This window comes from Macrobrachium rosenbergii, chromosome 28 (assembly GCF_040412425.1).
Source record: "Macrobrachium rosenbergii isolate ZJJX-2024 chromosome 28, ASM4041242v1, whole genome shotgun sequence".
Classification (NCBI taxonomy): Eukaryota; Metazoa; Arthropoda; class Malacostraca; order Decapoda; family Palaemonidae; genus Macrobrachium; species Macrobrachium rosenbergii.
This window is the reverse complement of record NC_089768.1, coordinates 32351208-32375388: the sequence shown is the minus strand read 5'-3', so window position 1 is coordinate 32375388 and position 24181 is coordinate 32351208. Positions and strand designations below refer to the sequence as shown.

Below are 24181 nucleotides of genomic sequence, written 5' to 3'. Positions count from 1 at the left end.
GAACACAGCACCCAAAGAGTATGGATGCCATGCATCACAAAACTATCGCACACATTCATTTACATAGCGGCTCCGAGACGTTTGCATAAACCATTAACAGGTCTGGGAGTGGTCCATAAAGTTTATACCTGGCAAATAAACGCTATAGGAGCTGAATCCAGATTCGTCCTTAAGTACCAAGCAAAGGTATTATAAGTCTCGACATAAAACCCCCGAGAAAGCCTCTTTGAATAATATGAAAGTGGGGTCAGTAAAACCAGATCTAAACCCGCCTAGCTGAAGATTTTTTTTTCCTTGGTAGGCTATAAAAACACACACACACAGACACGAAAGCGAGCCCTGCCTTCATTTCCAATGGGATTGTCATGACCTTGGCACTATGCAATCCAAAAATTCAATTCAGTCTTATTATCAAAATGCCTTTGGCCTTAATCGCCTGGCTCCGTTGGGGGTAGGACCATCAGTGCACCTCATGTGGTGCACTGTAGACATTACTAAAGGGTGTCTGCAGCGTCTCTTCGTCCCCTACCTGCACCTCCTTTTTCGCCTTTTACTTTACTCCCTCTTTACTCTGCCTTAAGCGCTGAATGGCCGAAAGTGGCCCAGTGCTTGGCTTGACAGCCTAAATTTCATAAATCTCTCTTCATGGGAATGAAAAAAGGGGAAAGGGTAGGGATGTTTCACTTTGGATGCTAATTTGATTTCTTGGCGCGTTACCCTTGTGGATGGCTGGATGCTCATTTGATTCAATCGGCGAAAGCTCTATAAGCATACGAATGGTGTGCTACACGTTTGCTGACGCCAGACGATGTGTTTCATTTCCTCCCTCTGAATTACGCGAACCTTTAGAGGACGGACGTAGAAACTTAGGCAATGCGAAGTATGGTTAGTGAGAGCTTTTAAATCCGGCCTTTTCTGGGGCGTCTCTTGATGAAAACCATCACCGAGCGCCGATTGTCTATGACCGTCGATAGATTTTATGTCATTACGTGGAGGAAAGATCTCTATCAGATGATGTTCCTGGGCATCACTGCAGTCATTTGTTTCCTTTGAAAGATTCAGACCATCAAATATTCATGGGTATCTCAGAGGGAGGAGACCATCATTCTCTCTCTCTCTCTCATTAGCTACATGACTAAGCCTAGATTACGAGTGTTCTGTGGTCATAGGCAGCAGACATTTTCTATATAGTTTCCGATTAGATAAAGCATGATTATTAACAAAGAGCCATTTCCTATAAAAGGAGTGATTAACGATATAGATAAACAAATCTTAACCCACGTCCTTGTTGTTGTTACATGGGTAAAACATATCCAAAACATTTCAACTGTTTCAAACCTCTTTGTACACCAACACAGGCACTGCATACACATGCAAATATCTCTTTCACAAAATCATTCATCATTCACCTTTCTATTATATATTCTTGATATTCCTGAAATGTCCCACATCTGCACTTATTCTGTTATTCGCCCTGAACTTGGTAGCTTATAAAACCAATCTTTTCTTTTTCCCAGAACTTGAGTTCCATGCCTAAGATTCATGCAGCCAGAGTCGAAACGAAAGCATCTATCCATCATCTCGAGGATGACTACAGATGATATTTCCAGCTGTGAGACCGAATGAAGATCTCCCATGACCTGCAGCTTACCTCCATTAGCCTTTTATTTTGTTCTGAGCACCTCCTTGGAAGAAGAACTCTTGCTAGACAGGTTTGGTAAATGGAAATTGGAAAGTTGTCCTTTTCCCTTCCGGAGAACCAGTGTAGAATCCATAAAGGTAGAATCAATTTAGATATTCTGTCACAGTTAGAATTTAAAACACATAATTTATAAAAGTTTTACAGCAAAGAGAGTAACATGGAGTTTGCTTTATAAAAGTTTTTTTTATTTTAAGTTTTCATTTAGGAATATTGCAGTCTTTGATTTAGGCTTAAGCTGAGGACGTCTTAAATAACCTAATTTGTTTCATGGCCATGCAAATTTTTGGCTTCTTGCCTTGTATCATGGAAAAGCAAGTGAATAATGAATTATTATGAATAACGAGACTTCTCTCCTTTTCAGTGCTATCATTCACCGTTTTTGTAGAGGACTTTACGTATCTAGCGAGTGCAACCTATATGAAGTGAAGAATTACATGTACATAATATCAACAGGTCTCATATTGAGCTTGAATCAGTCAGGGTAAACCAAGAATAGAATTATGAGAGAGGAAAAGGTCATGGAATCTTTGTGCTCCTACTTGTTAGACAAAGGTTTGATTTATTTTACGACAGATGTTTGTAAGTATATATTTATCTATTATGTTGTTTAAGTTATCGAAGAACTCTGCATGTGAAAAACTTAGATTTAATAAGAATCTGTAAGTAAGAACAGGGGATCATTCTATTCTGTAAATCTTAGATTTATAACACAGTGGATTACACCTCCGTGACTTATATTCATCCCTGGGTTGATGGTTTACATTAACCCGGCCTTTCGCCGTGACTGGCCTTAGACCTGACACATCCCTTAAGCTTTGTAAGGTTCTAGAATCTAAAGGGTATGGAAGGCCTGATTCGGACCTATGGACTCTGGCCTACTAACCCAGACTGCGAGAAGTCTTCAGATTTCCAATTATATCCTTTTTGGTATGAGATAGTTTAAGAAAGTAGCCGAATACACATACACACACACACACACACACACACATATATATATATATATATATATATATATATATATATATATATATATATATATATATATATATATATATATATATATATATATATATATATATAAGGGACAGTCAGTACAGTAATACCTGGATAAAATGGACGGTCAGTACAGTTTTACCTGGATATGAGGGACAGTCAGTACAGTAATACCTGGATAAATGGGACAGTCACCATAGTCATACCTGGATAAAAAGGGACAGTCACCACACTAATACCTGATAAATGGGACTATCTCCACTGTAATATATGGATAAATGGGACAGTCAGCAAAGTAATATCTGGACAAGTGGGACAGTCAGAACTGTAATATTTGGATGAAAGGGACAGTCAGCACAGTAATATCTGGATAAAAGAGACAGTAAGTACAAAGAGGTGGATCAAAATTTTTCTGAGTTCTTTAGAGTTTTCCCGGCAGCACTGGGTTGGACAGCTAATATGTATGTATGTATGTATATATATATATATATATATATATATATATATATATATATATATATATATATATATGTGTGTGTGTGTGTGTGTGTGTGTGTGTGTGTATGTGTGTGTACATGGATTTGTGGCTATTCCGGCAATATAGGCCTATGTGAATTCCCTCATTTCCTTTCCTTTCTTGTAATTTTTTTATACCTCCCGAAGAACACAAAAAAGTGTGGAATGTTTTACCTCATTATTGTAAAAACTACACTCAGAACACTACAACGATGTATAAATGATATAAAAAAATTATTGTAGGTTTTCTTTTTCATGTGACAGATTTAAAGGAAAACATGAAGCCTTCAAGTCTGAAAAGAAAGAAAATATCGATCTAAGAAACTACATCTGAATATCCACTGAGGGTGAGCCATTACATAAGCTACATGTGTTTTTGACGCTGAAATAGGTGAACTGGCTTAACAGACAAAAAACTTAAACAAACACGAAGGAGGAATAAAACGCGCAAGGGAGCCGTTTCAAAGGCATATCCCGCCTACTACTACTACTACTACTGCTACGTAAACAAGAAAATCGGATACTTGAATGAGATAAAGGAAAAATTTGTCCTAAACCACCAGTAAACTGTCATTGGACAGTACTCTGTATACTGCAGAAAACTGAAACTTCTTCCAGGATATCAAAACTAGGTTAGTGTAGTGTATCAATTTATTGACACTAGTAATTCAAGAAATTATCCTAAACAATTACAGCCTCTTCCTTTGGCCTGGGTCAGTGACGTTTACCCTCATAGCCAGAAGGGGTTAGAATCGGGTAATTAAATATATTAATCGAAACATTATAGCATTTTTAGTTGAAAATATAACTTTCCTCCGTTTTATTCTGTTCTTGAACGTTTCCGTACATTCATTTTGTTAATCAGTGAGTACTTTTAGAGGTAGAACTAAGTAGTAGCCCCTGTTAACATTATCTTGTGGAGATTTCTCGAACTTCTGTAAGGCTCCTTAGTTAACCAGTTGGTAATTGTAAGCCGGCTGTCCGCGGTGAGCTAGACTATGGCAATTGGCGTTTTCCTATGTTATTTTACTTGCTTTACAAGAATTTAAAGTAATATTTTGTCGGCCGGCTGTAACTAAGCTGTCATTGACCTTTGAAGACTACACGACTTGAATTACCTAACGCCAAGCTCACCACCCTCCTCCATAGCTAATACGGCAAAAGTGTAACCAGTAAACACCCCTAGGTACGTTAGGTTGGTATTTTTAGGGATGTTTGCTGGTTACAATTTTGCCATATTAGCTATGGAGGTGGGTGGGGGCCTCGCCGCAGAATGCTGGCTTAGATCTACACTGTCAGTAGTGTAGTCTTCAAAGGTCAATTACAGTTTAGTTACAGCCGTCCGACAAAATATTACTTTAAGTTCTTGTAAAGCAAGTAAAATAACATAGGAAAACGTCAATTGCTATAGTCTATTCCACCAGTTTTTATACCCTGAGGGTATGATAGTTGCAACATGGAAATAGAAAATACCAAGTGAGGATTAACTTGTGACTCTACATGATTGAAGGGCAAAGGATGGGGCTCTCTTACAAGTACACATATGCAAAGTTAGAAGCTAGGATCAGTTGGTGAGCATGAATTAATCGTAGTTTGGCAGACAAGTAGTGCTTGAAACTGCCATAAACACGCATGATTTTAGCGCCAACATGCATGATTTTGGTGCCACCTTAAATGATTTTGGTGCCAACCTGAAAGTTATTTAGTTTTGATGCAATAAAAATATCCAAAGGACATGAAATAAATTGGGAATTACTTAACATAACCAAACTACTTATCAAAATCAATTAAGTGGTACATAAATTATATGTTAAGAAATTCAACTTAATAAGTCTCCAACAATCTCGCTTAGAGATTGGAGATGGCCAAATTGGTGCTGTGTTCAAAATTTGGACAAACCTAACCTGACTTAGGATGCCGTTTCCTAACCTGGACACCCCACCCCAGTAAGTCATGACAACCTCACTCTGCATTTTGTCTTTATTTTCACAATATCATGCACAAGGGTAAGGACCTGGGGCCCAAGATTAAGTTGGGTTATGTGTGGTTGGTGAGGTTGCAACCTTATTATTAGTCATTTGCCATCCCTAGGGTAGGTTAGGTTGGGGTCTTAAGGACCTGGTGCTCTAGGTTAGATTAGGTGGGACGGTGAAGAACACCCTAGCTAGGTAAGGCCCCAGCCCCCTAGGGCAGGTTAGGTTAGAGGGTCCATTGACTAAGTATAAATCTTGCAATTCATCTATTATAATGGAGCTCAGTGATCTAATTTTTGTTGTAGACTCTGCTGCTTTAGCAGCACCACCATTTTCATCAGTGCCTTTGCGAACAGAAATCCAACATAGTTCATTGTTTGTACCACCTTCATGTTACTAATGGAAGAAGTGTTTGACCAACTGAACTAGGGATTTTGTTGGACTAATTTTTTATAACAATTAAATTGAAATTGTAAAAACATGGCTCAGGAAAATCTCTTAGACCACTGATGTTGCTATACCCCTACACTAGTTGTAGATTGACGATAAGATATTAGAAGAATTTTAGTCAGATGTTGGTATCCCTCGGGGATCAGCTCTTGAGTCCTCAATTGTATTCACAATAATGAAGTACACTACAAAGAATTTTGGAAAGCAAGGTCTCTTGGAGCTGCTAAAACTTTAGTTTACATAAGAAGAGGGGGAGGAGGGGACTGTGTTTTGGATGAGGGATAACCCTTAGGAGAGGTAGAACACTTGTGTTGTTGCATATTGATTTAAAAATGTTGCAGAATTCTGAGAGTCTGCTTTTCAATTAACTTTTGTGAGCTTTAAAAATTCAGCATTTCCATATTTTCATTTTCAAGAATTTTGTTTACATGTGTTTAATTACAGGACTTGGAATATGGCACCGGTAGATCAACAAAATGCTAAAGAACTGAAGCCGTTAAAAACACTGGAGGAACTATTTGAATGGAAGCCATCAACTGATCACATAGATGAAATAGTTAATGGAAAAGCACTTCGTCCCCGCTACCCACCATGTTCACCTGAGCAACTCAAAACCCTTATTTGTCACGATATGAAAGGAGGGTACTTGGATGATAGGTGAGTATCTAGTTTATCATTTTCATGCTGTTATAATGTTTTAGTTTTAGTCATATGTTGAAATTAAAGGTAAATAGTTCAGATATAAGATTTTCTAGCTTTTCATACATAACATTTTTAGCCTTTCTCTAATGGATACCATTTTAAACCATCTTAATTGAAAAGATACTTATCACTCATATAGGAATTATCATATTTGTCCACCAAGCTGATATTGAAACACATTTTCATTTTTTTATTGTGTGATAATGGTTTTCTTCTTATTGACCTTGAATGTACATATTCCAATTAATTCAGTGATTGTTTTAGTTAAAGCTTGCCTTTGGGTATTCTTGTCATACCAGTATTCATGAGTACATGTACTATTTGTATTATTTTTTTTACATAAACACAAACTAGTTTTACAAACATATTTGTTGCAGGAACTGGTTGATTATGGGGCCATTATCATGGAACAGAAATAACAAAACGTACATTATAAGTGTGAGCAGTTGCAGTATGCTTTGCTAAAGTATAATGTTACTGCCTAATAGAGCTTTGTTTTGTGTCACGTTTATAGTTGTGGAAAGAAAATAATTGATTTGGTTTTAATTCCTTTATGTATAAGCATGTTTTTTGTCTGTAGACACTTTCGTCTTAGTGCCTCCTTGTGGCATCAAATCAGACAGCTTGGAAGGGCAGCATCCTTGGGATGATTTGGGATTCCTGAGAAACTCTCACAGTATACCTTTAGGTGGATTGCATTTACCTAGAGGTTCACTGTGTTGGACATGGAGATCTTAAATTGAAGGTGGAGTAGAAAGACTAGTAAATGTGCTTCAGTGAGATCTTAATGATTGAAGTCACAGACCAGAGTAATTCTTAATATTACACAGTGCCTGTACAGTCTTGATAAATGATTCCAATTTTGGGGAACTGCCCAGCTTTGAAAAATGATACTCTAAATGCCTTTTAAAATCTGCATTAAATATGACAAAGTGTGATCATATAAAGTTGAATGAGAATAACTGGTTACATCATAACTCTCACACAGTGAACATCACCAATACATTAATGTTCATTTCATACTAATTTGATGGCAATGGTGAGAAATCTTCACAGCATAACTAGAAGAAATAGGTGAGACTTGGAACTTCCCCATGATGTGGGATAGTCTCGTTTGTCACTAACCATTGCTTTGCTATCATAAGAAGCTTTTCACCATTCAGTTTTTCTGGGTGATAAGGCAGGAGTAAAAGTGAATATGAATTTAATTTTTATGAACACAAAGTGGTTTAAAATTTTGTCAATTTTACATTATCTTTTATTTTTAATACTTTGCTCATTATTTTTGCATCAGGTTTTATAGTGGTACTTGCAATGATGACTCTTATCGATTTTACCATTGGTCGGGTGTGGACATGTTTGTGTACTTTAGCCATAACTTAGTCACAATCCCTCCTGCCTGTTGGGTCACAGCAGCTCATCTTCATGGAGTTAAGGTCTTAGGTATTTTTCTGTCTTCTTGTGTATAAAGTTTTGTAATGCCAATTATCTTGATATCTAACATAAACTTTGAGATGTTTTAAAAATTGTGCTTTTTCCATAAATTGTTTGTACAGTCTAAATACTGTAAATCAGTTCTTGTTTCACTTATGCTGTTAATTAATGGGGAAGTGGATTAGGCTGTTAGAAAAATAATATGGTTGCCCAGTGTTTTTTTTTTTACGCTTTCATGTGCTCATCTTTACCTTTACATCTGTATGTTAGTAAATTGAACCGTAAACATCTGAAGAGATTCAGTTCCTATGCTCTCTGCAAATGTAGGTGATCAGAGAATTTTATTACAATTTATGTATTTCTTTATAACATCTCCTGTGCTTCCAGTTACTATAGAATGTTTTTATATTAAGTAGTGAACATCACTGTTCATGTATTCTGATTGGTAAAACCTAAGATTTTCTATAAGTAATGTACCCAGTAATTATATTGCTGTAGTTTCTACTTGATGGCAACTTGAATTTTGAAATTCGCATTAAACGCTTCATCTTCCGTCTGAGTTGGTGACTAGGCTCTGCCCACTTTCTGGGAAGGAGAGGAACAACTCATGAAAAGTGCCTGAGTTTGTTTCTGCTGTCCAAGAGCTCACACGGTTGTAGGAGAGCAGCTTGTTTTTTGGATTCATCTTGTACCTTCACGATTTGGTGAAGTATTTTGTTTATTTTGCCTTTGGGCATGGATATTACCCATAATCTTGTGGATTTTTTCCCCCTTATTTTGACTTTTCTGTCTGAATTTAAAGTTCGATGGATGTGCGAACCGGCTTTTCTCTTAGCGGGAATTACCAATCGTCATTCCTGCATTGTTCGGTTGTTCTCTAATAGGAATCACCTTACACTTTATCAGTCAGTATTCTCCTTGGAGAATTTCACGATTTAGAGATTTGTATTTTTTGTGACTTTACCCTTAATTACGTAAGGCTCTAGCACAACTAGTTTCCAGTATTGCAGCAAAGGTTGCAATACCAAGCTTACTAAAGCTTTGTGTGATTCACATACTGTGCTGACAGAGCTATCAGAGATGCTTTACAAGAGTTAGCCTCCCTGTTTCGCTATGGGTATCCTGAAGAAAAGGGACCTCTGGTGTTTATTCAGCTTTAAGAATGTCATGGCTTCCCAGAGGTCAGCACTCCTTTTCTCTTCCCTCAACCATCACCACCTTTTCCCACAAGAAGTGGTGGGTGAGGTTACCCTAGAACTTCATGAGAAATCAACGCAGGACCTTCTGGCCCATTCCACAAGATGCCCTAGGGAATGGACCACCTTCTCTGCGAGATCTATTTCACCTCTACAGAGACTGCCCTTTCAAGGAGGGAGACAGAGGTTCCAGTCCAGACCTTGGGCTAATGTCTGTTTCGGCTCTTAAGCAGTTAAAAAGTCCTCCTTAAAACCTGCATCCAAGAAGTGAGAATGCAGTCCTCCATGCACCTGTGGGCTCCAGACTCCATTTCTTTTTTGAGAAATGGAGTGGCAAAGGGGTGGAACCTTGGATTGTGGAAGTATTGAAAGAGAGGTACTCAATACCATTCAGAGAGAGGCCATCGCTAGTCAGCACGCCAATTGAATTAAAGGCTTACTCTCCAGGGTCAGAGAAGTTTTTGGACCTCTCAGAGGGGGTTTCTTCACTGCTCAAGAAAGGAGCAGTAGAAGTAGTCGAGGATGACTGGTCAGTGGGGTTCTACAATTAGTTATTTGTAGTCCCCAATCATCAGGGGGATGGAGGCCCATCCTCAATATAAGTGCCCTGAATCTTTTCATTGAGAGGACAAGTTTCAAGATGAGAACGGAGCAATCTGTTCTTGCGTCCATCTGTCAGGTAGACTGGATGGTCTCCCTGGACATGCTAGATGCATATTTCCACATACCGATTCATCCAAATTCAGGGGAAACATCTGAGGTTCGTATACCAGAACCAGGTTTATCAGGTCAGAGCCCTGTGCTTCAGCCTGCCAACAACCCCACAGGTGTTCTCTCCCCCCTGGCAAAGTGGCTACATCTGATGGACATCAACATCCTATTGTACCTGGACAATTGGCTCCTTCGATTGCCCACAAAGTTAATATGCATGGAGGACCTTCAGAAAACATTTCTTTTGACTCAAGACTCAGGACTTTTGATAAATCTTCAAAAATCCCAGTTGAACCCCCCTCAGGAGATTCTGTATTTGGGGATTCAGATAGACTCTAAGTTTTCAGTCTTTGCCTTTCCCAAGGACCCAAGGAGAATAGAGTCTTGCTTGAAGACAGTCGACCACTTCCTCACTGCCCGCACTTCTTCAGCCACCTTGACCCTCCTTGAAGGTGAAGGCTCACAAGACTAGAGCTTAGCTACCTCGTTAGTTTTTAAGCATAACTTGTCCCTGTCCTCAATCCTTCAGATGACTTACTGGAGGAGTAAGTCAGTATTTGCCTTGCATTATTGGCGAGATATTGAAACCACGTATGATAACTGCAGTACTTTGGGACCCTTGTCTGTAGCGGGCATAGTGGTGGGGGAGGAAGCCTAGGGAGCACCCTTTTCCCCCCTGAATGTATCATCACTTTAATTTGTAAAGCTGTGTCCTAGGGGAGACTGGAAGGCACTGTATACCTAGAGTATCTACCAGCTTTTTAAATGTTTGGTGATGGAGTTTTTAATTTTATGGTGTAAGGTGATTAGGCATTCTGATTTCTGGTTCTGCCCCTGGGCAGGGGCAAACACTGAAGCTTTGTAGGCCATCGGAAGTATCCTTCGCCACATAGTTCATTTTGATACTTTCTCTGCCAGCCCAATACTCCTTCGCTGGAAAGTCCCATGTCAGTAGAGGTGTGTTACAGTTATCCCCCACACCACCACAGGTTGAGATGAGCACCAGCTAGAGGCAGTATCCCCACCACCTATCAGTGTGGGATTCAACAGTGTAATTACTGGGTAAGTTACTTACATAAAAATGACATTTTTATAATAAAGTTTTATATATACTTACCCAGTAATTATGAAAAGAGCCCACCCTCCTCCCTCACATGGACATTTCAGCAAAAACAAATTGAGGCTCTTTTCTTGAGTTGTTCCTTTCCTTCCCAGAAAGTGGGCAGGGCCTAGTCACCAACTCAAACAGAAGAAGAAGAGTTTAACCGTGAATGTCAAAATTCAATCTGCCGTTGAGTAGAAACTACAGCAATGTAATTACAGGGTAAGTATATATAAAACTTTATTTTATTATAAAAATGTCATTTTTGTAAGCTTGTATTTATATATAATAGTTTTCTGTATTGCCTGTTGCATGAATATAGTATAGAAGAATATGCAGAAGAAATGGAGTTTACAGCATTGTCAGAATAAGAGGTCATAGTAATGTTTAAAGAAAGAAGAGTTGTATGGAAAAGAAAGGAAGTAGTGTCTGTCGTAATCCCAAAGGATTTAAATTACTACTTGCAGTTACAGTGAATTATCAAAGGATTTTCAGAGTTTGTTAACAAACTTCCTGCTTGTTCATGTTAAGTATTATTGAAAGTTACCCAGCCAACCAACCTAGTTATGTTTCAGTTGTTGTTATTTAGGAGCCATCTCATTTTGTATTGTCAACTAGCATGAGAGAGAATTATTTAAAATTTTGGTTTGTATTTTGTTAAATTTTAAATTATTTTTTAATTTTTATTTTCAAGATTTTCACATGGCTTTGAATTATTGATGTCATATTAGATAAAGTATTTCTCAAGTTTGATTAATCGTCTTCTACATCTCATATCTGTAAATTACATTTCTTCATTATTTTTTCCTTCCAACTGTATGCATTTAAGCCTGCTTTTCATTTACATCCTTTAATTACTGCACCTGGTTTTGATGAATAAATCCATCTAAGTGCACTGATGGATCAATAGGTTTTGCTTAGATATGAATGAAATATGCACTCAGTTCTGAATTAAATATATTTTTTGTCAGGTACTTTCATCACTGAATGGAAAGAAGGAAAAGAGATCTGCCATGAATTCCTTGCTAGTGAGAATTCTGTGAAAAGAGTCGTATCGCAACTCATAGAAATTGCAAGATATCACAAATTTGAAGGCTGGCTGATCAATATTGAAAATGAAATTGAGCCAGAAAAGGTAAATTAAGATTTTTTTTAGGTTGTCTCATCACAAACCCATCAATTTTATAGGCATCTTACAGTGTGCCACATAAAGGATTAATGGGTCACTATGTATTCTTACTTTTTGTGATATTTTTCTTATATAAATTTGTGGTAACTTTTTGCGGGTGGAATTTTTCCCTCCGTGGTGGATAATGTTTTTCAACTGTACCTTTAATTGGTACCCTCTTCAAGTTTGTATGTCCTTCTGACCTTTCAGGTCAAGATTATGCTTACTTTGCAACTAGGAGGGGGAATTGTGTTCACTCAAGGATCAAACCTCTTACTTTACATATGTTGATTACTCTGCGTAAAATGGCATTCTTATGAAATGACGAAGTCTTTTTTTCTCCCTGTTGCATTTCCTGCCACCAGGTGAAACCCTCCTACTTATTCATCATTGAATGTCATTAGTAAACTTGGTGTCCTGAACAATGCATGACAATTAGTGCTTCTTTATTCCCATTTCTCTCCAGTTTTCAGCTTTTTCATTCACCGTTTAGTCTAAAATTAGTATAATCCACCCCATTTAATGTATATTGATTGATGATAGAGATATTTTCATTTAGGTTATAAAGTTTGAAAAATCATGATAGAGATATGCTTGCTGCTTGTTTCTTCATCTAGTGGTTGCTATTTAATGCAGTTTGAACAAGTACAAAAAATCGGTTTACGACGGTTACAGTTACATTCAAGTATATTCATCAGAAATTATTTGCTTACGACGCATGTTCGGGTTGCGTCGTGACGCCGATCCGACGGAAGAAATTTGCCCCAAAACGGCAGAATAATCATAATTTGAAGGTTTTCTTGATGTAAAACTCAATAATAATGCAGTTTGTGTTTTCAATCAGAGCTTTAAAAGTAAGGTTTTCTTATGATTTTTGACGAATGCAGCACGATTTTTTGAGCGCAAGAACAAGTAAATTGTGTTTTAATGTCCAGTTGATCAACATTTGGAATTTATTATTAAAATCTAAAGCTTTTAAGACATTGTTAGAAATTGTTTATTTTCTTTCCTTCAGGTGGAGAAAAAATCATTAAAGCATTTGTAGCTGTCATGGATGTATAGCAGTTAATTAACCCTCCAATTTTCACTTCTCTGGTGTTGAGAGGAAAAATGTGAGAATTTCCCCAGCCATATCCAGGATATCTCCCCATTTTGTTTTGCTTTAACCATTGTTAAGGTATTCAGTTCCTATACTTAAACAAAGGTAAAAGATATTTGTACTCTGATAAGCCTGTATCCATGAAACATAAATTTTGTATTGTTTGTATTGCTTTTTAATATTCACTATTTATTTTTTGGCTTTAAACTTTAGGGCAATTCTACATTGCTTAGTAGCTGAGCATGTTTTCCATTATTATAGGTGGACAGCCTGGTTCTTTTTGTAAAAGAACTTACATTGTCAATGAAGGAAGTGTCCCCTGAGTCTGTTGTCTTATGGTATGACAGTGTCACCAAAGAAGGAAAGCTGAAATGGCAAAATGAGTTAAATGACGAGAATAGGTAAGGTGATAAATTTTTATGCTGAAAAGATTTTCTTTTAGTGAATGTTTTTGTGTCAAGCTATTCGACTGGCTATTTGGAGAGAAAATATTGTAGTTATCGAGTAATAATGTTATCAAGATGATGCAATAATGCTAACAGTACCAGTATCTTAAGATGCTTTTAAGGCTTTGTTTCCTCTCCATGATAATATATGGTTGTATCCTGCAGTTTTTGCTCAGATTGTGCAAGGGAATATGAGCACATGGGATCTGTGGATAGGATTTATTAGCTAGATTTTGTTAGAAAGATGAAGGTGAAGAGCTTGAAGAGCTGGGTGGGAAGAGACTAAATAGAATGGATAAAAAGTGAGACTGAAAACGACTCAGTTTGGCGGAAGGGTTGCTGCAAAGAACGTTTGATACCATCTACATGATACTTACAAGATCAGTGTCTGGAGGCATATCAGAATTAAATTGCTGTATATGCTTTTTAGAATTTGTAGGTTAATCTTATCAGGAAAATCATACCATGAGCCTGACAATAAGTTAAAACAAACACATCAGCTTGGTTTTATTTCACTTTCAGGAATATTTTTTAAATGAACCTTACCCATCCATCATACAGCTTTTACTTCCATGCCAGCAGTAGTTTGACAGATTTTAACAAAAAAACAAGAACACTCGCTTTTCTATGAATATCCGTCTTCTGTGCATCTACTTCCCCCACCCCCCACCAGGGTACCAAAAGTTACAAACACTCATAGCTGATCAGCCTACTTCTGTAGCTGTTTTTAGTAGGTTTCAGTAGGAGTTTGATAGATTTCATTCAGTTTTCTATTGGTTTGTTTATTTATTTTTTAATATTTTTTCGGTAAGAACCTGTAAGGTAAGGGTTGCCGTAATAGGCATTATTCCAGTTTTATTGACCCTCATGATGTTCTTGCTGAGGGAGAGGTTATGATTGGATAACTATATGAATCGTAGTTGAACAAAATGCTGTAATTGATCGCAAACAGAGAGAGCTTGTTAGACTGTAGAAACAACTACAGAAGATAATACTAGTAAGATTTGAGTTAAAGGGATGCATGTCTTGTCTGCTTCCCCATTTAGTAATCAGTTAGGTTGTCTACTGCTTCTCTTCAATGTGTCACTCCAAATGAGCTTCCCATCGATTCAGGGCATTAGATTTGATAGGATGGAGTAATTTATAAGGTTCACATGGCATAAGTTTCGTGGGATATTATGATTGTTATTATTGTTAGTGTATTCTTTTCTGTGCTATCAGTAAGCCCTGGTTGTTTCCCTCGTTGAGGAAAGTTACCTTTTGCTTTGATCGGTTTTGCTTCAGTCCCCTGTAGCTAAGGATCGTTCGTGATTTAAGGCTAGTATAAGTATCATTTAGACACTTGTTTTTGAGCTAGTATCCATGGACTTCATTGCGACCTCAGGCTTTCCAGTTGGACATTTTCTTTAGTTGGTGTCTGACTGTGTCTGTCATGATCTCAGTGAATCTTTGTTTTATTCTCCCCATTTCCTCTGCCTTGATTTCCTGGAGCCATGTTGCATGTTAGTTGTGTGATACCGGATTGCTCCATATGTTTTCCCAGAGTCTCTTACTTGGTTCGGCTTCAGGAATTTCCTGGTGATTGTCTTTCCCTCTTAGTTGGCTGTATAGTCATTTCTGGTTGGTTGCAAAGAGTTTGTTTTGTTGGTATCCTTTATTCCTGTTCATATACCATTGGATCTTATGTGCTTTGGCTTTAAGCCTCTGTTTTATATCTTCTGTTGTGTTGTTTAGTCCCTTCTCCAGTACTTTGTATTTCTCATTCAGTTCCTCTCTTGTTTTCTTGCTTCTTAGCCTCTTTTCTGCCATTATTATTATTATTATTATTATTATTATTATAATGATCTACTATTTACATAGTGAAACATCTCGCCCAGTCCTGTCAAACAGTTGACTGTCGCTCAGTTGTCCTGTCGACCAGTTGGCTGTCACCCTGTTATTCTATCGACCAATTGACTGTCGCCCAGTTGTCCTGTCTACCAGTTGGCTGTTGCCCAGTTGACTGTCATCCAGTTGGATTGTCGCCCAGTTATCTCCATTATATAAATTGCCCTCCCTACCTCCCCACATTCAAACTGGACAGAAGTAGACTGATTGGCTGTGAGTGTTTGTACCTATTGGTCCCCTTGGGGGGCTGCAGGGGGAGGGGGGGGGGGAGTAGATGGATAGAAGACAGATCTTCATAGAAAACTGAGTGTTTTTGATTTTTTTATGTTAAAACATGTCGAACTACCACTGGCGTGGAAGTAAAAGCTATACAATGGAGAGGTATTTAAAAAATAAATCTTTAGGTATTTATATATTTTTTCGTTTTAGTGTGAAGACCTGGACGAATTTGACAAATGTTTACTAAGCCCATGTGTAGTATTTTGATGATTGAATTATTTACGATTAGGATAATAGTAAAGTTTTCTGAACGGTCTTGTAATAATATATTTATCCCAGTACATTTTATGAAATGCATTGGAAATGAACTTCCTTAAACGTATTAGATATAACTGAATACATATATCTCAGTTTCTTAATCATTGCCAGGCTCTTTTTTGATGCATGTGATGGAATTTTCCTTAACTACACATGGACTAACGATCACTTACACCGATCATACGAGGCTGCTGCAAATAGAAACAGTGATGTCTTTGTAGGATTGGACGTGTTTGGACGCAATTTCTATGAAGGAGGAAAATTTAACACACACAAAGTAAGATAACTGATTTTCATTGTTTACCCATACAAAGAAGAAACCTGGTACTTTCTAGTAATAATGTATGATATGGTTTGTAATAATTGTAAATTACATTATTTTATGTGTAGATACTTTCAGGGTAGTGGGAACAAATGAATTTAGATATGAGAAAATAGTATACAGTACAGAACTTTGTATATTGCCAGTATTATTATACGTCTTCTTACAAAAAGAATAGTCGTATTGAACCAATAACCATTTGTTTAAATGAAGATGAATGCAATACAGTTTCCATGTCAACGTGGTTGACAGGGATTATATTGTATTGTATTTTGTTTCCTGGTGCCTTCATATTGTATATCATGAAATTAGAATTTATTTTAGTCTTTTCATTTCAGGCTTTAGAATTGGCAAGAAAAAATAATTTGTCAGCTGCCATATTTGCTCAAGGATGGACTCACGAAACTCAAGAAAACTTTGAAGAAGCCGAAGATAAGTTGTGGCAATCACTATCACCTTTTCTCTTTCACCATGGGCCAAAGTTTCTTCCTTTTCAAACTTCATTCTGTCAAGGAATAGGAAAAAAGAAATTCGTCTCAGGCAAGGTAAAATATTAAGATGAATTAATTTTTTACTTTTTGCTCAGATTTTTAAGTACTATAATTTTAAATCTCTCTGGTTACAGCCTTTCATAGCTTTTTCACATTACTGTATTACATGGACCTTTTTACCTTTATTCACTTCCGTCTTACATTGTTTGTGGCTTGGTGTTATGTTTTTACTTCCTTCATTAGATGCTGAATGCTCACTACAGTAGTTAGTGAGTTAGTGATTTTAATTTTATTTTACCATGTAATTTCTTACTTCTTATTTTATGTTCATTGTTTTACAAGATAATTTTAATATTTTATTTTAGTACATATTATAGTTACTGCACTCTGTCTTGTCTCTTTGCTAGCCAAAGTGTTTTGTACATTGTATTTATTTCTGATTTGTGTTTGTGATTTTACTGTGTACTCGGTAAACTTACCGTGGTATTCAGGATGTGTATGTTGCATCTTCAAGTGTTCAGTGTAGAGTGACCCTTATCTCTTGTTCCACTCACGCCAAAGGCAGTCATAGTCCTTTCATCTGTGAGACATGCCATGACAGTGTGGCTAAGTTCATAGTAGAACATATTTGATATAAGTTGCCTTGTGCCTTAAAGATGACATCCAGTATGTATACTTAAACTTTTAATGATTTTCCAGTATCCAGGTGTACATCAGGATTGCCCATCCTCTCAATTCTATTAAGGAATATTAGTCTTCTGATGAAGTCTCCTCTCTGCACATATCACTGCCTTTCTTAAGGACCCAAATGAATTGTTCCCATGCTAGCAAGGTGTTCATGTGTAGATGGTTATCCATAACTCTTTTACCTCTTTTGTTTTGAAGACCTTATAATAAGTGTGCAGGGGATGTTGTGACTGCAGATTAGGGTCAGTTTAATTGTTGGGTTTGGTGAAAAAATATTATTTGGGATGAACCTTACCTACTGTTAAAGTTAGCTTTTATCTCCATGCCGTAGGCGAGTTGGCATTCAAACAAAAGATCGAATGGCTGCCTGAATGACTGTATAGTTCACCTGTTCTCCACCAGGTGTTTTTCGAATGTTTTAGCTTTTGTCAGAATTCTCCTTGCTGCCATTGCGCATAGGCGATTGTTAGTATTCTGTGAAGTTTGGCTGTTTTGCACCTATTTATGGTATTGTAATTTCATTTTCATAGGATGTCTTCCACCAGAGGCAAAACCAATAACATCTGGCTATGTAGGGATGATTTTTGTGTAAGCAGGATGTTGAAATTTGAAGTAGATCAACTTTCGGTTTGTACCGGCTTCAGGGGAACAGTGTGTGATCTCGACACTAGATGTAAGGAATATAGGGATTGTCTGAGGACTTTATGCTTAAATATGTCAGATATAGGAAAAGAAAGGAAGCTGATAGATTGTGAAAGCAATTAGTTAAGGTCGGGACTTAAACCTGTCAGTTCTTCCCTACGTAGTGTTCCTTCATCTGTAGCTCCCTACTCAGGCTAGGCATTTTGATAATGCTAGTATTGAGACTTCCTTCGTAGCTCCGCCTTCTGCTCCCCTTTTTGGTTCAAGAAAAGCGTATCAAGAAGTTAGAACAGGATGTTAACCTTATTTTAAGTTCTATTACATGTTTAACTGAGTTTGTGACAGAGAACCATTCTGAATCCCCCATAGTGTGCGGTTGTTTCACATTCCCCTGTTAGAAGTAAGGTCTTGGTGCCCTCGGCTGTTCATAGCCCAAGTCTTGGACTGCCTTGTGATAGTGGGACTTTGTGAAAGAGTCAGCTACCATGGAACTGGGTCAGTTCTCGGGGCGATGGGGTTCTGTGCTCTCCAATACTTACAGGCAGTCCCCATTTACCGGTGGCATTGGTTAATGGCAATCCAGTTTTACAGTAGCTCCTTGGTATACACATTTAATCCTTTGAGTATCCTTTGGGTATCTTGGAAATGACTAACCTGCATTTTTATTGAGTCTCATAAAAAAAACCTCCAAAATTTTACCTCTTTCAAAATTTTACCATTCTGCTGTTTTGGAGCCAGAGAGAGAGAGAGAGAGAGAGAGAGAAAGAGGAGAGAGAGAGAAAGAGGAGAGAGAGAGAGAGAGAGAATTACCACTACAACTTCCATTCAGCCATTCTTGTGCTGGCATGGGGAAAAGAGAGAGAAAGAGGTTTATCTCTTTAATCTCTCGAGGAATGTTAATCCATTTCTCTTTACTATAACTGACAACAACAACAAAAATTTTTTTTTTCTTTGTCCTCCAGAGATACACTACTACTTTTATTATGCATTTTTAAAACACTATGAACACACACACACAAACAGTGTGCATAGGTAAAGAGACTCAAATTAGCAGTAACTTTTCCTGAGAGAGTGAAGGACTGAACTAGGTATATATGTATAATATATATATCTATCCATTTCTCATTCTGCCTTTTGCAAGAGAGAGAGAGAGAGAGAGAAAGGAAAGAAGGAAGGGAGAAATTGATCTTGTACCCTTGGTCAGAAATGTCAGGCATGTTATTAGTGCTATTATCACCGATTTTTGCTTAGCAGCGCTTGGTCAGGAATGGAACCCCTGTCATTAACCGGGGACTGCTTACAGACAGTCTCTGGGTTACGACAGGCTCAGCTTACGACATTCTGAGTTTACGACGCTCTTCAAAAATATTCATCAAAAGGTTATTGCCTGAGTTACAATGCATGTTCCAGGTTTACGAAGCTGACAATGCCGGTAATGGTACACCAACAATTTGAAAAAGCCTCGTTATTTTCGCTGTATTTCCTCTTATTATTTTCACTTTTTTTTTTTTTTTCCCATTTAGTTTCCCTGTTACACAGAGCTTATTTTTGACATAACCTCTCATGGCAGCAAGCAATAGACCTTCCTTCACTCCTATGGATATCTTAATGGTTATAAGTAAGAGGTGAAAGTATAAAGCGTACCTTTTGATATCAAACTCCTATGGTGTTATTTATGAAGACTCAAGTTTTACAAATGAGGAATAAAGTTAGTACTTTTTGTGGGAACTGGGGTATTAACATTAAATTTTTTTAGATAGTTCATTTTTTTTAAGTACTATGATTATGTTTTCTCTTCATTTCCTTTCAGTGTCAAGAAAAGAGCAGCTGGTATAACTTGTCTGGTCAGGAGTATCAACCTATTTGGCCACATGTAAGTTGCATTTTGGTAGAGTTTCATGATTTTAATCTATTTTTACTCATTGAAAAATAATTTCAATATTGTTTACTGTAATTCAGTACTTTATGTAAATTATTGTTTGTTCAGTATTTCTTAATATTTTTGTGCCAGAAAGTATTTGGTTTTCAGTGGCTGGTATTTTTGTCATGGTAATTATCAACATTATGACTGTGAATTTTAACATTTTAGTTATGAATTTTTTTACCTTGTTGCACATGTTGTGCCCATCCACTTTTGACACAGGGAAAATAGCTTTTTCTCTCCTGTTTCTGTTTATGTGATACGGTTCTGTAATTACTGAATAGAATAATGTGACATCTTAAGGAATTTTGAGATTGTTTTATGTTCAGTTTACCTTGTATTTTTGTTGTCATTAGCTATACTTTTAGTGAGGAAAAATTTTTATTTCAATTGTTCCTATAGGAAGGAGGAGCTATAATGAAACACATAACAGATGAAGCCTTTAATGGAGGAGGATGCCTGGAAATAAGCACATCAGTTCCATCTACTACAAGGTAGGTCCATTAAATAAATTTCAACCTGGTGGTACCAGATTTTTCTGTGACGCAGTCTCCTGTTCATTCTTTATCTTTGTGGTGAGTAACATGGAGTGCAAAAATGCCATGATTCATAAATTCCTTATTAATCTTTTTCTCAAAGAGGTGATAATAAGAATAGCATTTTTACTCATATTAGCCTTATTTTATGTTTTTCACTCTCAAGTGTAGCTTATTGTTTAGTATTTTATTTATACAGTATATTACTGTCGAAGTGGTTGCTAGCAGTGGGTGCATTCCAACATTTTGACACAAGTAATTCAGTGACTTGGTTCTGTGAGAGATGCCTGAAAGAATGCTTCAACTGCATTCAAGTTCCTCTTTTTTCCATCTTTATTGACTTTCATGTCTTTAGCTTTAAGACTTCGTACAAACATCATATGCTTTTGAATTTTATTATTTTTTTAATTAAAATCTTATCAATTTTTACTTTGTCATACTTTTGAATCCAACTGTCTTCTAGATTACCCATATTACTTCTGCTAGGCAAGATCTAGTTGAATCCTGTTTTTGTATCTTTCTTGACATTTTAATTAATCTGTTTTGTTTCAGATTGTTTGTGTGTGAAATTGAATGGAAGAAAGCGCTGCATATAGCTGTAGTGTACAAGTGGCGCAAAACAGCTGTGCCTCTGAGTTTAGTTCTTCATTTAAGGAGAAACTCTGAAGAGAAGAATTTAAATGATCAAAGGTAATATTTTCATGATTTAATACAGTAAAACCAAATCAAATGAGTCTAGGTCAACTATATATTGATATATACAGTATTGTCAAAATCTTTATCTTTTAGAAGTATTTCATAAGAATTCATAAGTCATAATAAATATGGCCCCATTGAAAATCACAAACACAAGCATGAAAAATGGCGAATTAATGCAGATCACACTGCAGTAAATGATAAATTTCATGAATATGCACTAAGCCATAATGAAAAGATCCAAAAACCTTAATTTTATCATGAAAATAGAGGTAAAATCGATTAGTGCAGTAAATAGCATTTGCCCTAATAACCAAAACATGAGCACTAAATGCAACTTGTTAATGTGAAACATGCAAAAAAACAAACTTGCAAAATATCAGTTTAAATTTTCAGAGAATTGTTACTGAAGGTGCCCCATTACCTGAAGTGGCAAAAAAAAATGCCTGAAATGGAAAGTTAAGCAATCCCAGAATGCAAAGGAATAATTGAAATGACTTATAGTAGTACTCAGTAGCAAATGACACCACCAGCTCAAAAGGCAATAAATTACAAACTCTTAAAAATTCTCAGATCATGATTAACCAGCAACAGCATGGAAAATAAATATAAGGTCAATGAATGAACAAATATGATGAGCTACACAATACACAGAATGCAAAATAAGAGAAACTTAAATACATCTGATCACAACAAAATTGCAGAGAAGAATTATGCCTCAGATGATGCTGGAAGGCAGTCTGGACATTTGGAGTTGGGTCTTGCCTTATAGGACCTAACTTATTAATGGAAATGGAGAGCTGTTTGCACTTAAACAGGCTATTTATGAATAACAAATTCAGAATGAGTTAAATATTTTCTGTGCTGTCTATACATACAGGTAAAGCTACAAGCTTCACATCTTTTGTTTAACCAATATTAGAATAGTATATTTGGAATGTCAGTAGCATACTGAGCCCTGATCTTAAAAAAAATAGCTTGAAGTTGTGGTTTCCTTTCTTTCAATTATATATATGTTTATTAAGATTAAGGTTTAGACCATTATTACCATTAAATCCATGCTTCTTGGGTTATTATATCATCTTGATTTGCAGAGCACCACCATCCATATTGTACTGAAGTACCATGAAGTCACTGACCAACTCCAAAGGTTTCATTCCATTTCCCAGAAATTAGTGGAAGAGTCTATCTGCCACCATTAGTGTTGAGTCTAATAATTTTGTAGTTCAAGAAGGGTTGTAATGCTCATTTGTTTAGATTAAGCCAGCCTTGTGCTGGCACAGGCTCTTGCTCTAGGACAGTTAAAGCTCAATTTTCTTGTTTTTACACAGACATTAGTAAATTAATAGCCATTATTACTAGTTCTATGTGTGGGCATTGATAATAATACAGTAGTCGGTTACTATGAAAATGAGATCATTGTATTTTTTTATACTGGATAAAACTTTTCTATTACCATGTACTTGTCTTCTAGAACATTGCTGTTACCATTAGAAGGAAGGGATGCAGTGGAAGTAGAGTCAAAACCAGGTGCAGTCATACCTAAGGAATTTCAATGTAACATTGAAAACGTAATCAATGATGAGATAGAATGCTGGGCTTCTAGGTAAGTGTGTTTGTACACAAATATAAACCTATAGCTATATATTTGCTCGTTATAAATATTGTATGTGGTAAAATACGTTGTTGAGTACTGGCGTACTCATAAAAGTGAAGTATTTTTCTCCTCTACCAAAACATGCTTGCAAAATAGTTTTTGTGATATTGCATTTTCTTATTCTTTCATCCCATTGTCTCTGGTGTGGAAGGTTTTATGTAAATAATACATAATGGTTTGATTGTCTTTCATATGGTATTTTGTACTGTGTGTGTTTATTGAATATGTCAGCTTATCCATTTTTTATTATTGAATGAACATTTCTTGTTTACATTTAGTAGTTAATTCATATCTTGATACTATGCATCAGAATATCCCATGTACTGGAAATACCAAAATGACATGGTAAGTCCTCTTAAAAACCTCTGCAAGGCCCTGTCACAGTTGTGGCCAGACTCCCTTGTTGGAACTTAGCTGTGTCACTGAGCACTATACTTTTACTCGGTTGTTTTCTGCAGCCAGACCCAGTGGCATGTGCAGTGAATGCCATGCTGTAGACTCGGGACAGGCCTCGATGTTTACGTTTCCTCTGTTCTGTGTTCTGAAACAAGTGCTGAGAAAGTTACAGGCATCAATGGATTCCATGAAGACCTTCACTGCTCTCTCTTGGCCTCAGCAGAAATGGTTTCCAAGACTTCTGAAACTTGTCATGGATTTTTGCAAGTCTTGTATTGTTTGGAAAAGCAAAATGCTACACACTCACGGGACCTCAAAAGGGAAAGCATGGCTTGGACTTGGGAATGACAAGAGCATTTCCGACCTTTTCACATCAATTAATCAGTTCCTCAGCTATCTGTGAATTCTTCAAGTTGGGAATTAAATTTGGGGCTGCTCAGTTGTATTAAGCCACCTTACGAGCCTATTTGGTGTCTTGTAGAACTGACTCACAAGAATGTGTTTGTGATCACTTGGCCTCTATTATCATGTCAGTGAGCTTTTCAGTGGAACCCTTACATTCTAGCCACTGGTCCTTTTTTAATCTCATTTGGTCCACAGTTCATAGCCAAAACCCATTTTTCTACCACAGATGGAGGACACACTTTGCTTGCAACTGAAAGATGATGTAGGAAGAGAAAATATTGGTAGCTTGGTTTATTCACTTGCTGACCTACAAACAAATCATCAGAATTTGGCAATGTCTAAACTCATATTTTTTGTTGTGCATATTCTGTCACATTCACAAAGGAACATGCAACACTTAGAATTAGGGCTCAAGGGGTTTATGCCATATCTTTCCTTATAAGTACAAATAGAGGTCTCTCTCATAAGACACTGTTCCTTCAGGCTTTGTACTTTTCATGGGGAAGGATTTT

General features: G+C 36.8%; 1 protein-coding gene across 3 annotated transcripts in view; it reads left to right on the top strand.

The window, feature by feature from the left end:
* ENGase (Endo-beta-N-acetylglucosaminidase) overlaps window positions 1–24181 on the top strand; it is a 91129-nt gene that overhangs the window by 63132 nt on the left and 3816 nt on the right. The window contains exons 3-15 of one of the 3 annotated variants that reach the window (XM_067129753.1): window positions 1518–1712; window positions 2064–2254; window positions 3476–3843; window positions 6079–6291; window positions 7631–7779; window positions 11751–11914; window positions 13308–13447; window positions 16028–16193; window positions 16577–16783; window positions 19869–19931; window positions 20382–20473; window positions 21068–21205; window positions 22686–22817. In XM_067129753.1, coding sequence (XP_066985854.1) covers window positions 6089–6291; window positions 7631–7779; window positions 11751–11914; window positions 13308–13447; window positions 16028–16193; window positions 16577–16783; window positions 19869–19931; window positions 20382–20473; window positions 21068–21205; window positions 22686–22817 — 1454 coding nt within the window. In that variant the 5' untranslated portion in view covers window positions 1518–1712; window positions 2064–2254; window positions 3476–3843; window positions 6079–6088. Of the gene's footprint in view, window positions 1–1517; window positions 1718–2063; window positions 2255–3475; window positions 3844–6078; window positions 6292–7630; window positions 7780–11750; window positions 11915–13307; window positions 13448–16027; window positions 16194–16576; window positions 16784–19868; window positions 19932–20381; window positions 20474–21067; window positions 21206–22685; window positions 22818–24181 lie in introns of all 3 variants that reach the window. The other 2 variants (XM_067129755.1, XM_067129754.1) reach the window with 2 other exon arrangements.